The following is a 12657-nucleotide window of genomic DNA, read 5'->3' on the forward strand; positions in this document are numbered from 1 at the left end:
TTCCAAGACCACTACAATAAACCCTCCCTCTTTTTCACAAGCCCTCTCCCTTGTATTTGTACCAGAAACACTCATTTATCAAACTGGGAGGATTTAGTCCTTCAAAGCATCATCGTCAACTTTAAACGCACCCCGCTACCCTCATCATGTGCACATATTCTATTCCCTGGCCATGGGGAATATCCCATAATGCAAGAATTCCATACAGATCCAGGGTAGAAAACAATGGCGCATTAAAGCAAAGTGGTGTGGATGTAGGTACGACCTGATTTATTTGTGGTGTGACACGCCGCTAGACAGGCACTCTACGTGATGAAGCAGAACGACAGGTTTATGTTCCCTGTGGCACCGGTATAAATGACCCGGCATTTGTGATCTGCGCTCCAGCAGCTTGCAGGAGGACGTGGGCCCTCAGAAATCCTCTCTGGCTTGATTTAGGGGCACACGCCATGGATTTGAATGACTTTCACTGAAGAGGCGTTTGTAAAACCTCGGGGTGGGTGTGGGGTGAGGCAGGGGTTTGGGTGTGTGTGTGAACAAAGCCACTGCACGAGTCACAGCAGGGTGAGCTGGCACTCAGGAGCAGTACTGTGCAGGAGACAGGGGCACCGACGCCCAGCATTGCATGTCATCCACAGAGCCTGCACTCACCTCTCCAGTTCAAAGAACTCCCCTCATGCGAAGGTCCAGATTTGCTGTTTTATGTGTGGACTGAAATATTTGGGCCAATATTTGTTCATGACTTAGTGCTCATTTAAATATTGTGTCGACTGCTGGAAAGAAATAGGGATTTTTTTTTTGTTTTTTGTCAATCGTCGCCTGGCTATGCAGTCACAGCTGGCCCTCATCCGGCTTGAGAAGACAGCTCTGGTTTGGGTCGACAGTGCTGTCTGTTCTTCTCTTGGCATAAACCGGTTTTCATCGTGGGGAGAATATGCCAGGACTCGTGAAAACCGCGTCCTCGCTGCCAACCCTGAGCGCTGTCCCAAAGGAACGCTGTCAGTTGATGAGTCTGACACTGGTTACTCTCTCTTTCTCTCTGTCTCTGTCTCAGTCTCCCTCTCTCTCTGTGTCTGTCTCTCACTCAAGTTCAAGGGGCTCCTTTGTCTTTTCAAGAGTTGCCTGTGCCTTGAGCCCTGGTCATGGTGTGAATGTACAAAGACATTAATGGGCAAAGCCAAGGCAGAAAACGGTACCAAGTGCATGAAGTGTTTACCTCTATTAACTGTTTTCCATATGATACTTCTGCTTGGGATCTAGTGACATATGATGTAACCGCATGCTTTGACATATTAAGCCAGTGGGGTTTTCCTTTTTGATCAAATCTGCATTGATTTTCTTTGACCAGAAACATTAGCATTAGGTAGCATTAACATATCCATTGCCCAATAGACCCACATTGATCCTGCTGTAGGTCCAGCATCCTGTAAATATTTGCGAGGTTATTGATTCCATTGGCTCTTTGGAAGGACCCTCGCGGTTTGTGGTCCTCTCCGAGAGTACGGCTGGACACTGAAGCACGCTCGACGAAAACCATCTGCATTCATGCCGTGTCTTGCCGGTGATTAAGTGTGCTTTGCATACCGCACCAGTGTGTCTTGTCTAATTATCCACGAGTTTACAGAGTCCTTTCAAAGCCACGTATCATCTTCTCGCCCTCCCAGGGAGGTGCTGTGTTTACCACACACCTCTCTCTTCTTCTCGCCTTCTCTCGGGGAGGTGCGGTGTTTACCACACACCCCTCTCTGCTTCTCCTCCTCTCTCTGGCACACCGCGCCTGCGTGTGCTTTTTGTGCAGCTTGTGTCGAGGCGTCATGGTAGCGACCTTGCTGGCCCCTCTCTTCACGCCACATCCCTCTGTCTCTCGTGGGCACGTGTTCTCTCTTTCTCGCTCTCTCTCACACACACACATACAGAAAGATTGAGAGAGAGAGAGAGAGAGAGAGAGAGAGAGACGAAAGATGAGGAGAGGTGCTGCATGTTTAAAGACTGCATTTTGACTCCTGCTCTTAGCAGGGACTCTGGTGAGGTCCGCACGTTGTGGATATTTTAATTAAGGCTTGTGCAAGGAAGCATGGGTAAGAGTTCACACACCACCGCACCACGACTCTCTGTCTGCTAGTCTGTTGTTCCAAAACGCAGGCTATTTTCAGACATCCAATCCACAGTGGGACAGAAGAGTGGACCCCGATGCTCGGTGTAAGAGCACTCATGACTCAGATCTGTGGCCGCCCCGCGGCTGAAGGGCAGACCCAAGTGCCAAGATGAGGAGGAATCAAATCACCTCACCCACAGCCCCTCCTCTCTATGACTTCAGCCAGTCTGCAAAGGCGTACGAGCACCCAGAAGGAAGGAACAGTTGTCTGTTGGACATAAGGAGGAGAGTCAGAATGAAAAGGGGACAAATAACGGTGGTACCAGTGCGGTTAGACCGTGGGGTAACGGAGCAGAACGTGAGGGTGGTGAATGTTACCGTCCCAGAAGATCTGGTGGGAATGGTGTCGTGGTGGCTGACAGAGGGAGAGAGAAGGAGAATTGTGATTTTGAGAGTCAAAAAGAGAACAATGAAGAATGAATGTGCTGGGATTGATGTACTAGACCTTTTTTTTTCTTTTTCTTTTTTTTAAATTACAGGGTTTTTTTTTAAAACATTCTTCTTTTCATTGCCTGACTACTTGAAGAAGAAAGTTCTTGTGAGAAAGAAAGCCAGAGAGAGAGGAAGAGAGTCTTATCATAGCTTGGATGAGATACAGGCTAGGAAGACAAGCAGAGAGAGAGAAGCAGAGAGAGAGGGAGGGGGCGGGGCCATGATGAGCTAGACCCAGTCATCCCTGGAGAGGCTATAAATGATATGTCTCTAACAGAAAAGAACTGGAGACAGCCAGTCTCGTTGGTGTCATTCACTATTCAAGCACCGCGGCCTGACACACAGTAGGCTGTAGATTCAGGCCTGACACCTACTTGCATCTCCGCCATCTTCTCTATGTACAGATGCGAGAATAATGCACTAATAAATGTATTCATAGTGCACTCCAGTTCTGACCTTCTGGTTTCAATTATGTGCTGTGACATTTAAAAAGAGATCTGTTTGGGATTAGTGGTCACTTTTAACAGTAGTAGTCGCAGGAGTCATGGCAAATGGTGTGGACCTCTGACAGCTGTAAAGTGCAAAATGCTGTTAGCATACCGCCAAGTCCTCCAATGTCAGGGTTTAGGAGGCAATGGATACCTGGAGGCTTCACTATCTGCCACACTGGAAGGTCCCTTTTTTCGTAGAAGATTGGTTTATACGCAGGTGCCACGTCTTGGAGGATGACATGAAGAAGAGCCATGGCTCTCAGAAACACATGAAACATTTCCCAAGCTTGTCTCGTGTTCTCTCTGACTTGTCAGGCATAGCAAAAGTCATAACATACTCTGCTGTATAATCCAGAGCAGTACGTGTGAGTATTATTATAACCCATAAATTACAGATATATGCTTCAAATATGTGTTTAGGTGACCATAATAAAAATAGGGTGATTTTAAAATACTTCTGCTGCTACTCTACCTTCCACTCTAGTATGGAGCCCTCAGGGTGGGGGAGCTACATATGTTCACTTGGGACAATTTATTATCCTGGATTTTATACATAGAGATTATCTGGGGGATTACGAGGTTAGACATTAAAAAGCCACATGATGTGTGTTTACTAAGAGCTTAGGGCTGTATACTGATGGGGCTCACATATGGAAAATAAAAGCATAAAGAAACCAAGACCCTTCCTCCCTCCGTCTGGCTCCCGGTCAGCCAGCCACTTACCCATATTTGTTCCCTGAAGTGGAACACTAACAGACGTTTTACGATGCAAATCGCCAGCCGTGGCGAGCTCGCGTTAATTCCCCCCCGAACGGCGTTGGGTTACTCATGGGAGCATTAAGCGCTCTGATTACAAGGGTCCATTTTCATGGCAATCGCATGCGTGCCGCTACAACTGTAACGTGCGACAGGTGAAAGAGCCCCAAAATGGCTGGTGTGTTTTTAAGTGCTGCGGTAAGAGAATTTTCATGCACGGGGCAAGAAGCTACAGCTTGTGGTATTTTTAATTTTTTCTTCTTAATTTCCAACCGTAACCTCGAGGATAAACCTGACAATGTATGAAAAGTAAAAGTGCTGTGCCTGTAATTCTATCCCCCCCCCCACCCCCCTTCAAGAACTCATGAATATTAATAAGATGGTGTCAGAAATAGAGCTAACCTTGATTTTACTTTCACAAGTTCAGTCCCACCTTTCCAGCCGCAGCTTTCCATACTCTTGCATATAAATTGGATTTGTTGGGAGGTTGCGGATCTCTCTCCGTGTGGGATGGGAGGGATACTCATTTTTTCCTGTTTCTTCTTTCTCAGCCATGTTGTTATGCTCACCTCTCCTCTAGCGGTGGGGGGGGGCAGGAGGCAGGAGGCAGGAGGCAGGGCTGGACGGGGGAGGCGCCTGCCGCCGCCTGTGGGAGACGTGCGGAGAGGCAGAACCGGAGGAGCCGACCGTCGCCCGGCTGACGAGCGGTTTTGTGTTTTCCAGCACAAGCTGGCACTTTGGCCATAATGCCTTTTTCGATGGCTATCGATTTTGGGGGGGACGGGTTGGCCGTGCGGCCCCAGCCTGATCGGGATGATGAGAGCGGTGCACTGTGGGTTTGTGTGGTCATTGTCGGGATTGGGCAGAACTGTAGAGGCACGGAAGTCAGCAGAGGTGGGCAGACTGGCCCAAAACCGTGCTCAAACAGAAGCACCGCAACTTCAGTCAAGTCGTGACTCACAGAGAAGTTAAAGCAGCCTACCAGGAAAAGGAAGAATTAAGTATGAGCAAAAGAAAAAGAATTAAGTTGAAAATTACTCAATTACTGAGCAACGTCCCTCTAGAAATTCTTCTGTTTTAGTACAAATAGAATAGGAACTGATGCTTAAACACAAAAAGGGAATCAAGAGTTGACTAGAATGCAAATGACAACAAGCCCATTCCTTTACCTTATCAAACTAATATGATTTGAAAAGGGACAAATAATCAAAATTTGAAGCAGTACATTTGAGGTACTCTCCATATCTGGATATCAGAAACGACAACAAAGATGTTTTAAAATGAGAGAATGAGTTTACATAAACAACACTTTTTTGGCGGGGTGGGGGGGTGTAGACACCATAACTATGAGATCCCAGACCTTCTTCTCTGCTATGATAAGATCCGTTTTATTAACATGAAGCACACAGACTAAACACAGCATACGTGCACAGTCTCTGCTGTGTGCTGATCTGCCGTGGTTCTTCCCCTCGTGCTCTGCCCTTTCCCACATCCCCTAGCAACTATTTTTGAAAATGTGGTCAAGACTCACTTCAGCTCCAGAATTCCAGCCAGTTTCCGTCCTGGCTCCATGCTGGCTGCGCCATGAGCTGCCACGCCGGGAACACACGCTTGTCCTGCTGGCTGAAGAGGTTAATTACAGCATCCCTTGCACCGCAGGGCCTTAGTCAGCCAGCATTGTGCCCGAAAATTAGCGCTCCCCAAAGAGAGCGCCTCCTTTCGCCCTGGACCCTTGCCCGTCTGGCACGGCCGCAGAAATGCCCGGTAACTGGAGGCCAGAATGAGATTTCTGTGCCGAGTCGTCTTATGAAAAGACAGCAGCGTTAGAATAATGCGGACGTGGTGAGGCGGCGTGTCCACGGTGCTTCTTCTACCAATAAACGGAGTATAGACGGAGGTGCATACACGTGAGCAGGGAAGGAGGACTGAGGAGGAGGAGGGCACAATGCGTGGCTCCGGGGTCAGGAACCGGCAATGAGGCAGGCCGGTCAGACAGAGCCCGGTAACGGCCAGTGGGTGAGGTGGGACCGACTCACGCGGGGAGATATAATTACACCGCCACTCTGCGCACCAGCCACACAGGCAGCAAGAATGATGGGAGAAGGTGGCGGTCAAAAGGTCGACTGCAAGTGTGTGATGAAGTGGCGCAACACGTCGCAGTCGGCCCGCCCGTGCCCGAGCACCCTGCCCAACGATTGATTCGTCTCGGATGTCAAAGTGTTTGTTTCTTTTTTTCAGCCCACATGCCAAACTCAGTCCTGCAAAAGAGTTTTGATGTTCCCCTGTGTTCCCACATAAACGACTATCGTGCATGGGATGATCTTGTTTTTGTTCGTTTGGAAGGGGTCACTGAGGGTGCGGTTGACCACGGTCGTGTGTGTATATGTGTGTGTGTGTGACCAGTTAAACTGAACTACCCAAAAGCCCAGAGAAAGGCGACATCTCCACACTTGGCAAAATGGCTGATTCCGCTGACGCAGTCGCTCCTGAAATATGGCTGCTCTATCCTTGGGTGATCACGGGAGGTTAAGAAAAGGCAAAAGAATGTTCTTCACGTAAGCTGTGCTGCTCAGGCCGCTTCCAGAAGAAGCTGCCCTCTGCCGAATCCCTCCTTCCCTGACAGCCGTATGTATAATGAAGGTGGATAGTAATTCTTTCCTCTTTCGGAACCCCACGTACATTAGCATTTACATCCAGCCCTGGCACTCAGCTCCGTCGCCCTGGCTCTCCAAACACCGATAAGAATCACTATCGACAGCCTTTTCCGCACCGCAAACCCGCAGGTACGTCGCACGGCGCCCAAGCAGTTAACATGCGCGCTATCTCGTCCGGGATACGAAGCGCGGGAGAGCGGTGCGGGGCAATCCGTCGGCCCGCAGCGGTGGGTGCAGCTGAGGGTTCCTCGCCCGGCGCGCAGGAGCGTCGGAGGGCGCGGCGACTTAATGAGACCTAATTCCGCAGCCCAGTTGGCCGGTCCGCGGCGTGTTCCAGCAGCCGAGTACTACGGACAGGCGCGGGACACGTGCAGGTGTCTGGGTGTAAAATGGGCCTCACAAATCACAGCGCCGGGATGGAATGCTTTTCCGCCATCACGTCAACTAATTAGGATCTAATTATCCAGGCAAGTGTAAACAATCGCAGCAGATGGCAGAATGCATGGAATTAACTCTAATGACCCGCGGCCCAGTGGAATTCCCATTCCGATGCCTTTGTTTGTTATTTTCCCTCCATTACTGTTTGGCCTACTTTCTAAATTCAGTTCGTTCCTGCCTTCTCATGCCTGAAGAAGACGTTTTCCGCCTCCTGGTCCTACAGCTCGTTTATTCTCCCCCTCGTCCTCTCGCTCATTCTCTCTCTCCCTCGTCCTCTCTCCCTCGCTCATTCTCTCTCTATCTCATTCTCCCTCATTCTCTCTCTCCCTCGTCCTCTCTCCCTCCCTCTCTCTCTCTCGTTCTCTCTCTCTCCCTCTCTCTCTCTCTCTCTCTTCCTCAACCTTCTTCTCCCGTTGGATTGCTGGTGTGTTTGGCTCTCCTTTAACTCACCTGATGTCAGTTAGCACAGCCAGCACACGATTTCGATCCTCTCTCTCGCTCTCTCGCTCTCTCGCTCTCTCGCGCACGCACGTGCTCCCTTGCTTTTCCACCCTTTTTTTCAACCGTGTTTGACCAAGTGGGCTTTTGGAGATGTGCTTTTTCGTGCCAGACAGAGTGTAATTACAGAATGGACGGCGTTAAAGCTCAGACAGCCTCGCCCGGGGACGGAGCCCGGCCCGCCTCACGTTTCCATCAGAAAATGCAAGACCTCACCGCGTCCACTTCAGGGGAGAAGGGCAGGGCGTCCTCTGATTGACTGCCTCTAGAGGCATTGGCCTAGTGGTGAAAAATAGTCATGGGAGGTAGACGTGGGGTCACAACGTCTCTTTAATGGGTAGTTGGCATGCGCGCGGCCTCCCACCCATGTGTTGTGCCAGGCGCGGCGGTGCCCAATTAGAGTTTGCGGACACGTCCCCAGATACATGGACACGCACGGTCCCCCCTGGCGCGGAGTTGGAGGCAGGCCGCGCACGAGGACCTGGCCGGGTGGATAACGGAAGAAAAACAGCACGGAGGCCGTCGCGGGGCCGGAGCACGCGGGATCGCGGGGGGAAGGCGTGAGAACGAAGAACGCCGACGCAGATAAGACAGACGGAGAAAGGGAGAAGGCACGGAGTGGATGTGTTCAGGCATTGTGTTGATGCGGCTGGCGGGCGCCGATAATTCAATCTGCTGGCCATTGACTCCTAGCATCCCCCATGCCTGCTCTGTCTTCACTCCTAATTAAATCTCGCTTTGATAGCTCAATGCTGACCCTAATTGCGTTGCTGTTACGTCACAGGGCTGCCCACTGCTCCGCGGATCAAAGTCCCATTACACCTCAGTTAATCTCATCAATTACAGATCCATTAACCCGCGGCGACCTATTCGTAGTTCGTGCAAGCGCGGGTTTTGCGCCCGGCCCGAACCCGGCAAGATAATGAAATTCAGTCGCACGAGCTGCTACGCCTGTTGAATTGCAACCGAAAGTTAAACAAAGCGATCTTCTTTTCTTTTTTTTCTTTTTTTTTTTGCGTACATGCCTCGACTGTCGAAGATGACATGCTGCTGCTAACTGCTGGCTCATCTCCAAGCTCCAGCGTCATATTCGGCTCGCGCGGCACCTCCGTGCCTCGTCGGTTGGATGCACGGAGGTGATTAGCAGGCTGTTGCTGCGCTCGGCGCGAACAAGGTCTTTTCCGCTCCCACACTTATACACGAGGAACGTAGGTGCTAGCTCACATGTCGTTACTGGAAACGAACATGTGTCGGTAATGACCATGCAGGCGTTTCTCCCCCCTCTGTCTCTGCGGAGGCCGGGGAGAGCCTTGGCCTGAGTGGTAATGGGCCCCTTCACCTCACTGGCAGGGTGGGAGGTTGCTGCGTTGCACTCGGGGGGAAGTTGATGAAGTGTAAATCGGCGAGGCAGAGTGACGCTGCCGGCTGACCTTCACATCGGTCTGGGAGTCAGACGTGGCTCCCTGCGCCGGCCCATGCTGCTCACCCGGAGCAGCCGAGGGCGTGTGCATGCGCACCTGTCCAGTGGGGCTGGACCTTTCTTATGAGCAAACAATTCCCAGCCTACCTGTTAGGCCACAAGGGACGATGGTGGGAGCAGGAAACGGCGCTCGCGATACAGGTCCCCTGCCTGTTCGTTCCCTGCAGCCGCGACCGAGGTGCGCACATCGCGATTGGCTAAGCCACATTTGTCCCAGCCCATGATTAAATGACGGTGGAAGTGGCCACCACTGTGTGAATAAAAAGGGAGGAAATACATCAGCAGTGCTGAATGTGCGCCCTGTCCCAGTGATTGCATGCCAGCGTGGTGCGCCATGCAACACAATGGGCCATGTTTTATGGATCCTGGTCGGTGCCCGTGGCCTTTGTCTGGGAGCTGTTAAAATTCCATGTGCACAGCAGGAGAGACTGAGTGCATCATGCTTCCCCGGCTCCACTACAGCCGTCAGGTTAAATGAAGGGGTTTTGTATTTCAGTGCGAGGTAGTGGCGTGTGGGCACGGTCCGGCTGTAGGAGTGGTCTGAGTCGCCCCATCCGGCTTCATCGCCGCAGGGGAACCATGCTCGGGACTGTCCATCTGGACCCCGCCACCTCCACACACACACACTTGCATGTTCATTGTGTGGAAATTACCTCCTCTGTCTGTGTGTGTGTGTGTGTGTGTGTGTGTGGGAGAGAGCAGGACGCGGCATGTGTGGGGAAGGGCTCTCGTCCCTGCTACAGACCCTCCAGATGAAAGGCTTGTGCTGAGCTGTGCAGCACACACACCATCGGTGCTCTCGCTGACACTCTCTTGCACAGTCCGACTGGGCGCTCAGCTGCAACCACCCTTCTGCCTGTCGTGTTGCCGTCCACCCCCCCACGGCACAGTCAACATCGCCGGCAAGTTGCAGTCAAGAGCTTTAAGCTAGTTATTCCAACTTTTGCAGTGAAAGTATGCGATGGGCGAACACTTCCACACTGTAGGGATGCTCTGGTTTGAAGGCGGAACAGAGGAAAAGGAAGCCAGGTGTGAGAGGCATCCTAGTTTCGGAACGAATCGTGAAGTCCGACTGGGTGTGCAGGCGCCTCCCATCTCAGCTTCAGCGGGAGCAGATTTCCTCTGTGCCGGCGAGAACACACAGGTGCTATTAGCCGGTACCTGCAGCGTTGCGGCGTTCCGCCCACCGCACGGGAAGCTGTTGTCGGCAGCCGCCCCTGTGGGGTCCGCTCGTCTCGTTCCGAAAACGGGCGCGGGGAGAGGCGTCAACGTAGCCGCGCGCGCGGCGCACTTGTGCATGCTCGGGTCCCTAATGGCTGTGCGCATTGTAATGGGCAGAGCTGCTGAGTGGATGTGACCGGTGAGCACTGCCACGTTTACCCAGGGGAGGCAATAAGTGTGGGGGCAGGTAGTGCACCGGGGTGGGAGGGGAGGCATTTTATTCCTGCTCACACAGGGATCATTTGAGAGGGCTGTTACCCAATGGCCATGATTTGGAGGAATGGCAGGGAACATCCAAGCGGTTGATTGGACAGATCATGGGCCATATCAACTAGGGAGGATGGAGAGGATTACCCCTGCCTGATTGTCGGTGGGCGTCTGCACGGGTGTGTGTTGTTCTGCTTCCACTGAAGCACTGGAGAGGGGTGTTTTATGCATGTGCACGTGCGATTTTAGGTGTGTTTAAGAATCAGTAAGCATCAAACGCTATCAAGCACTTTTGTGTTCATATGGCCAAATCATTGCTGTTGGGGAACAGCCCTGATCTCCATGTAATGTCCACACCTGTGTGTGTGTGTGTGTGTGTGTGCGTGTGAGTTTGTCTCTCACTCACCATCAGATAATTGTATTCCCCTCTGGAGTGGGTGCAGTATGCCCCTCCCTGAAGCCCTCTGCAGCTCCTACAGGCCAGAGTATATCAGCGCTGGCTGTTTGAGGGCGGAGCTGAGAGGCCACCAATAATGGCTCAGACCATTACTCACTGCCAGGCTTGGCACTACCGCGGGGCACACCGGCTTATTGCCTCTATTAATACAAACTTTAATTAGCCTCTCACCAAACGCCGTGACAATCAGCACCGGCGTCACCTGAGGGGAAGGGGTGCCCGCGGTCGATACGTCCCATCATGTGCTCCTCAAGTGGGTAATGAACGCCCTTCATCTCCCCGGGCGGGTCGCGTCCGCGCGCGGATCCGCGGGGGCAAGACCCCACGTATAGATGATCCTCCCGCGCAGGTGGGGCTGAAGACGAATGGATGTGGGAGGAGCTCGTAGGTCATTCTGTCACTTCCGTGGAGCGAACAGCTCCATCTCGGAGCACCCTTGAACGTCTTCGCTCGGCGACGGCGTCGGGGCTCGGCGAGTCCCACTCCATCTTCCCTCCAGCAGCACCTCCCCTCGAGGCGGGCCTCCACCCAGAGCGCACCGCGCTTCTCAGCCTGAACCTGATTTGACCTGCACCGTCAGCGGCCTTGATAACTCCAGGTCCATGTCTGATTGCTCTTGACCCGTAACATACCTTCCTCTGTGCAGATGACGTACCACCCTACTTCAAAATGGAGCCGGTGGCGACCCAGGTGCACCTGGAGGGGAACCGCTTGGTGCTGACCTGCATGGCGGAGGGCAGCTGGCCCCTGGAGTTTAAATGGCTCTATAACGGCACAGAGCTGACACGCTTCTCGCTGGAGTACAGGTGATGTGCCCCCCCCCCCCCCCCCGCTCATGCCTGCCCACCTCAGCTCTCTCTATTTGTCATTCCCAGCACACAATTACTGCAACAAATAGACACATTAATCACAGTTTACCTTTTAACAAATTTCTCATTTGCGGATATTTATTCAAGTCCCGCCTCATTTCCATGCATTTATGCTGAAACAGTGGAGGATCATAAGCCTCTTGAGATATGGCACCTCATTCCCCATGCAGGCATGAAATGACTCTCAGATTATCGATTTGCCACTCGTCCCACTCACCGTCCTCCCTGGCCTGGACGCAGGGAGTGAGCGGCACATTCCCGCCATGTCCTAACCTCGCTTTTTGTTTTTTCCACCCTCTGAATTCTTTATGGACGCTGTGCCCAGCGTGTGATGGGAATGTAGCATTGCGTCCAGCGAGTTGTCTATAGAATGGAAGAATGGAAGAGGTGCATTAGCCTCAAGAACCACGTGATGTTTATAATTGCAAATGCGGAGTGAACTGGTTTGGGGAATTTTTTTTCCACATAATGGGCGGGTTTCCATCTTCCTCTGCTTTATACAGTAACATGGAATTGGTGTTGACCGCAGGCTGGCTGGCGTATGCTTATTCAATCTCACAATTCCACCCTGAGTCCAAATTTCTGGACGGATCTGGACTAACTAGCGTCATGTTCCCGGTCTAGCGCATCCTCTCTAGTGCGCTGCAAGCTCCTGTATGCACGCAGGTTTTCTTTTATTAACGACTCCGCCAAGGTGTCTATTTCATCACCTGTAGGCTTGTAGAGCGGTTTGTTGGTGTTCGGTCTTGAATTTCAAGTCTGAACAGCCTCGTTCCAAACCGCCTCAGGTCGTGTCCTCTGGAATACCCTACCCGAAGCACACTCGGATGGCCCGAAGGGGTTCAGCCCCTTTTCATGGGCTTCTCTTAGTCTTTACTTGAGACTGGGTCAACGGCGGTAGCAAAAACGGCTAGCCGTCTGCGTCCGCAGACCCCCGACACGAGATCCCAGGTGGCGACAGCTGCGTTTGGAGACTCGGATCGCGTTTCTCCTCGTTAC

At 52.1% G+C, this 12657-nt stretch overlaps 1 protein-coding gene across 4 annotated transcripts in view; it reads left to right on the plus strand.

Moving 5' to 3' along the window:
• Positions 1-12657, plus strand: part of sdk2a (sidekick cell adhesion molecule 2a) — a 76247-nt gene that overhangs the window by 34323 nt on the left and 29267 nt on the right. For all 4 annotated transcript variants that reach the window (XM_081711344.1, XM_081711342.1, XM_081711343.1 and 1 more), the window contains exon 2: positions 11436-11595. In XM_081711344.1, coding sequence (XP_081567470.1) covers positions 11436-11595 — 160 coding nt within the window. The remainder of the gene's footprint in view (positions 1-11435; positions 11596-12657) is intronic.

Source organism: Electrophorus electricus, chromosome 3, assembly GCF_041902795.1.
Source record: "Electrophorus electricus isolate QZ-2024a chromosome 3, ASM4190279v1, whole genome shotgun sequence".
Taxonomy (NCBI): domain Eukaryota; kingdom Metazoa; phylum Chordata; class Actinopteri; order Gymnotiformes; family Gymnotidae; genus Electrophorus; species Electrophorus electricus.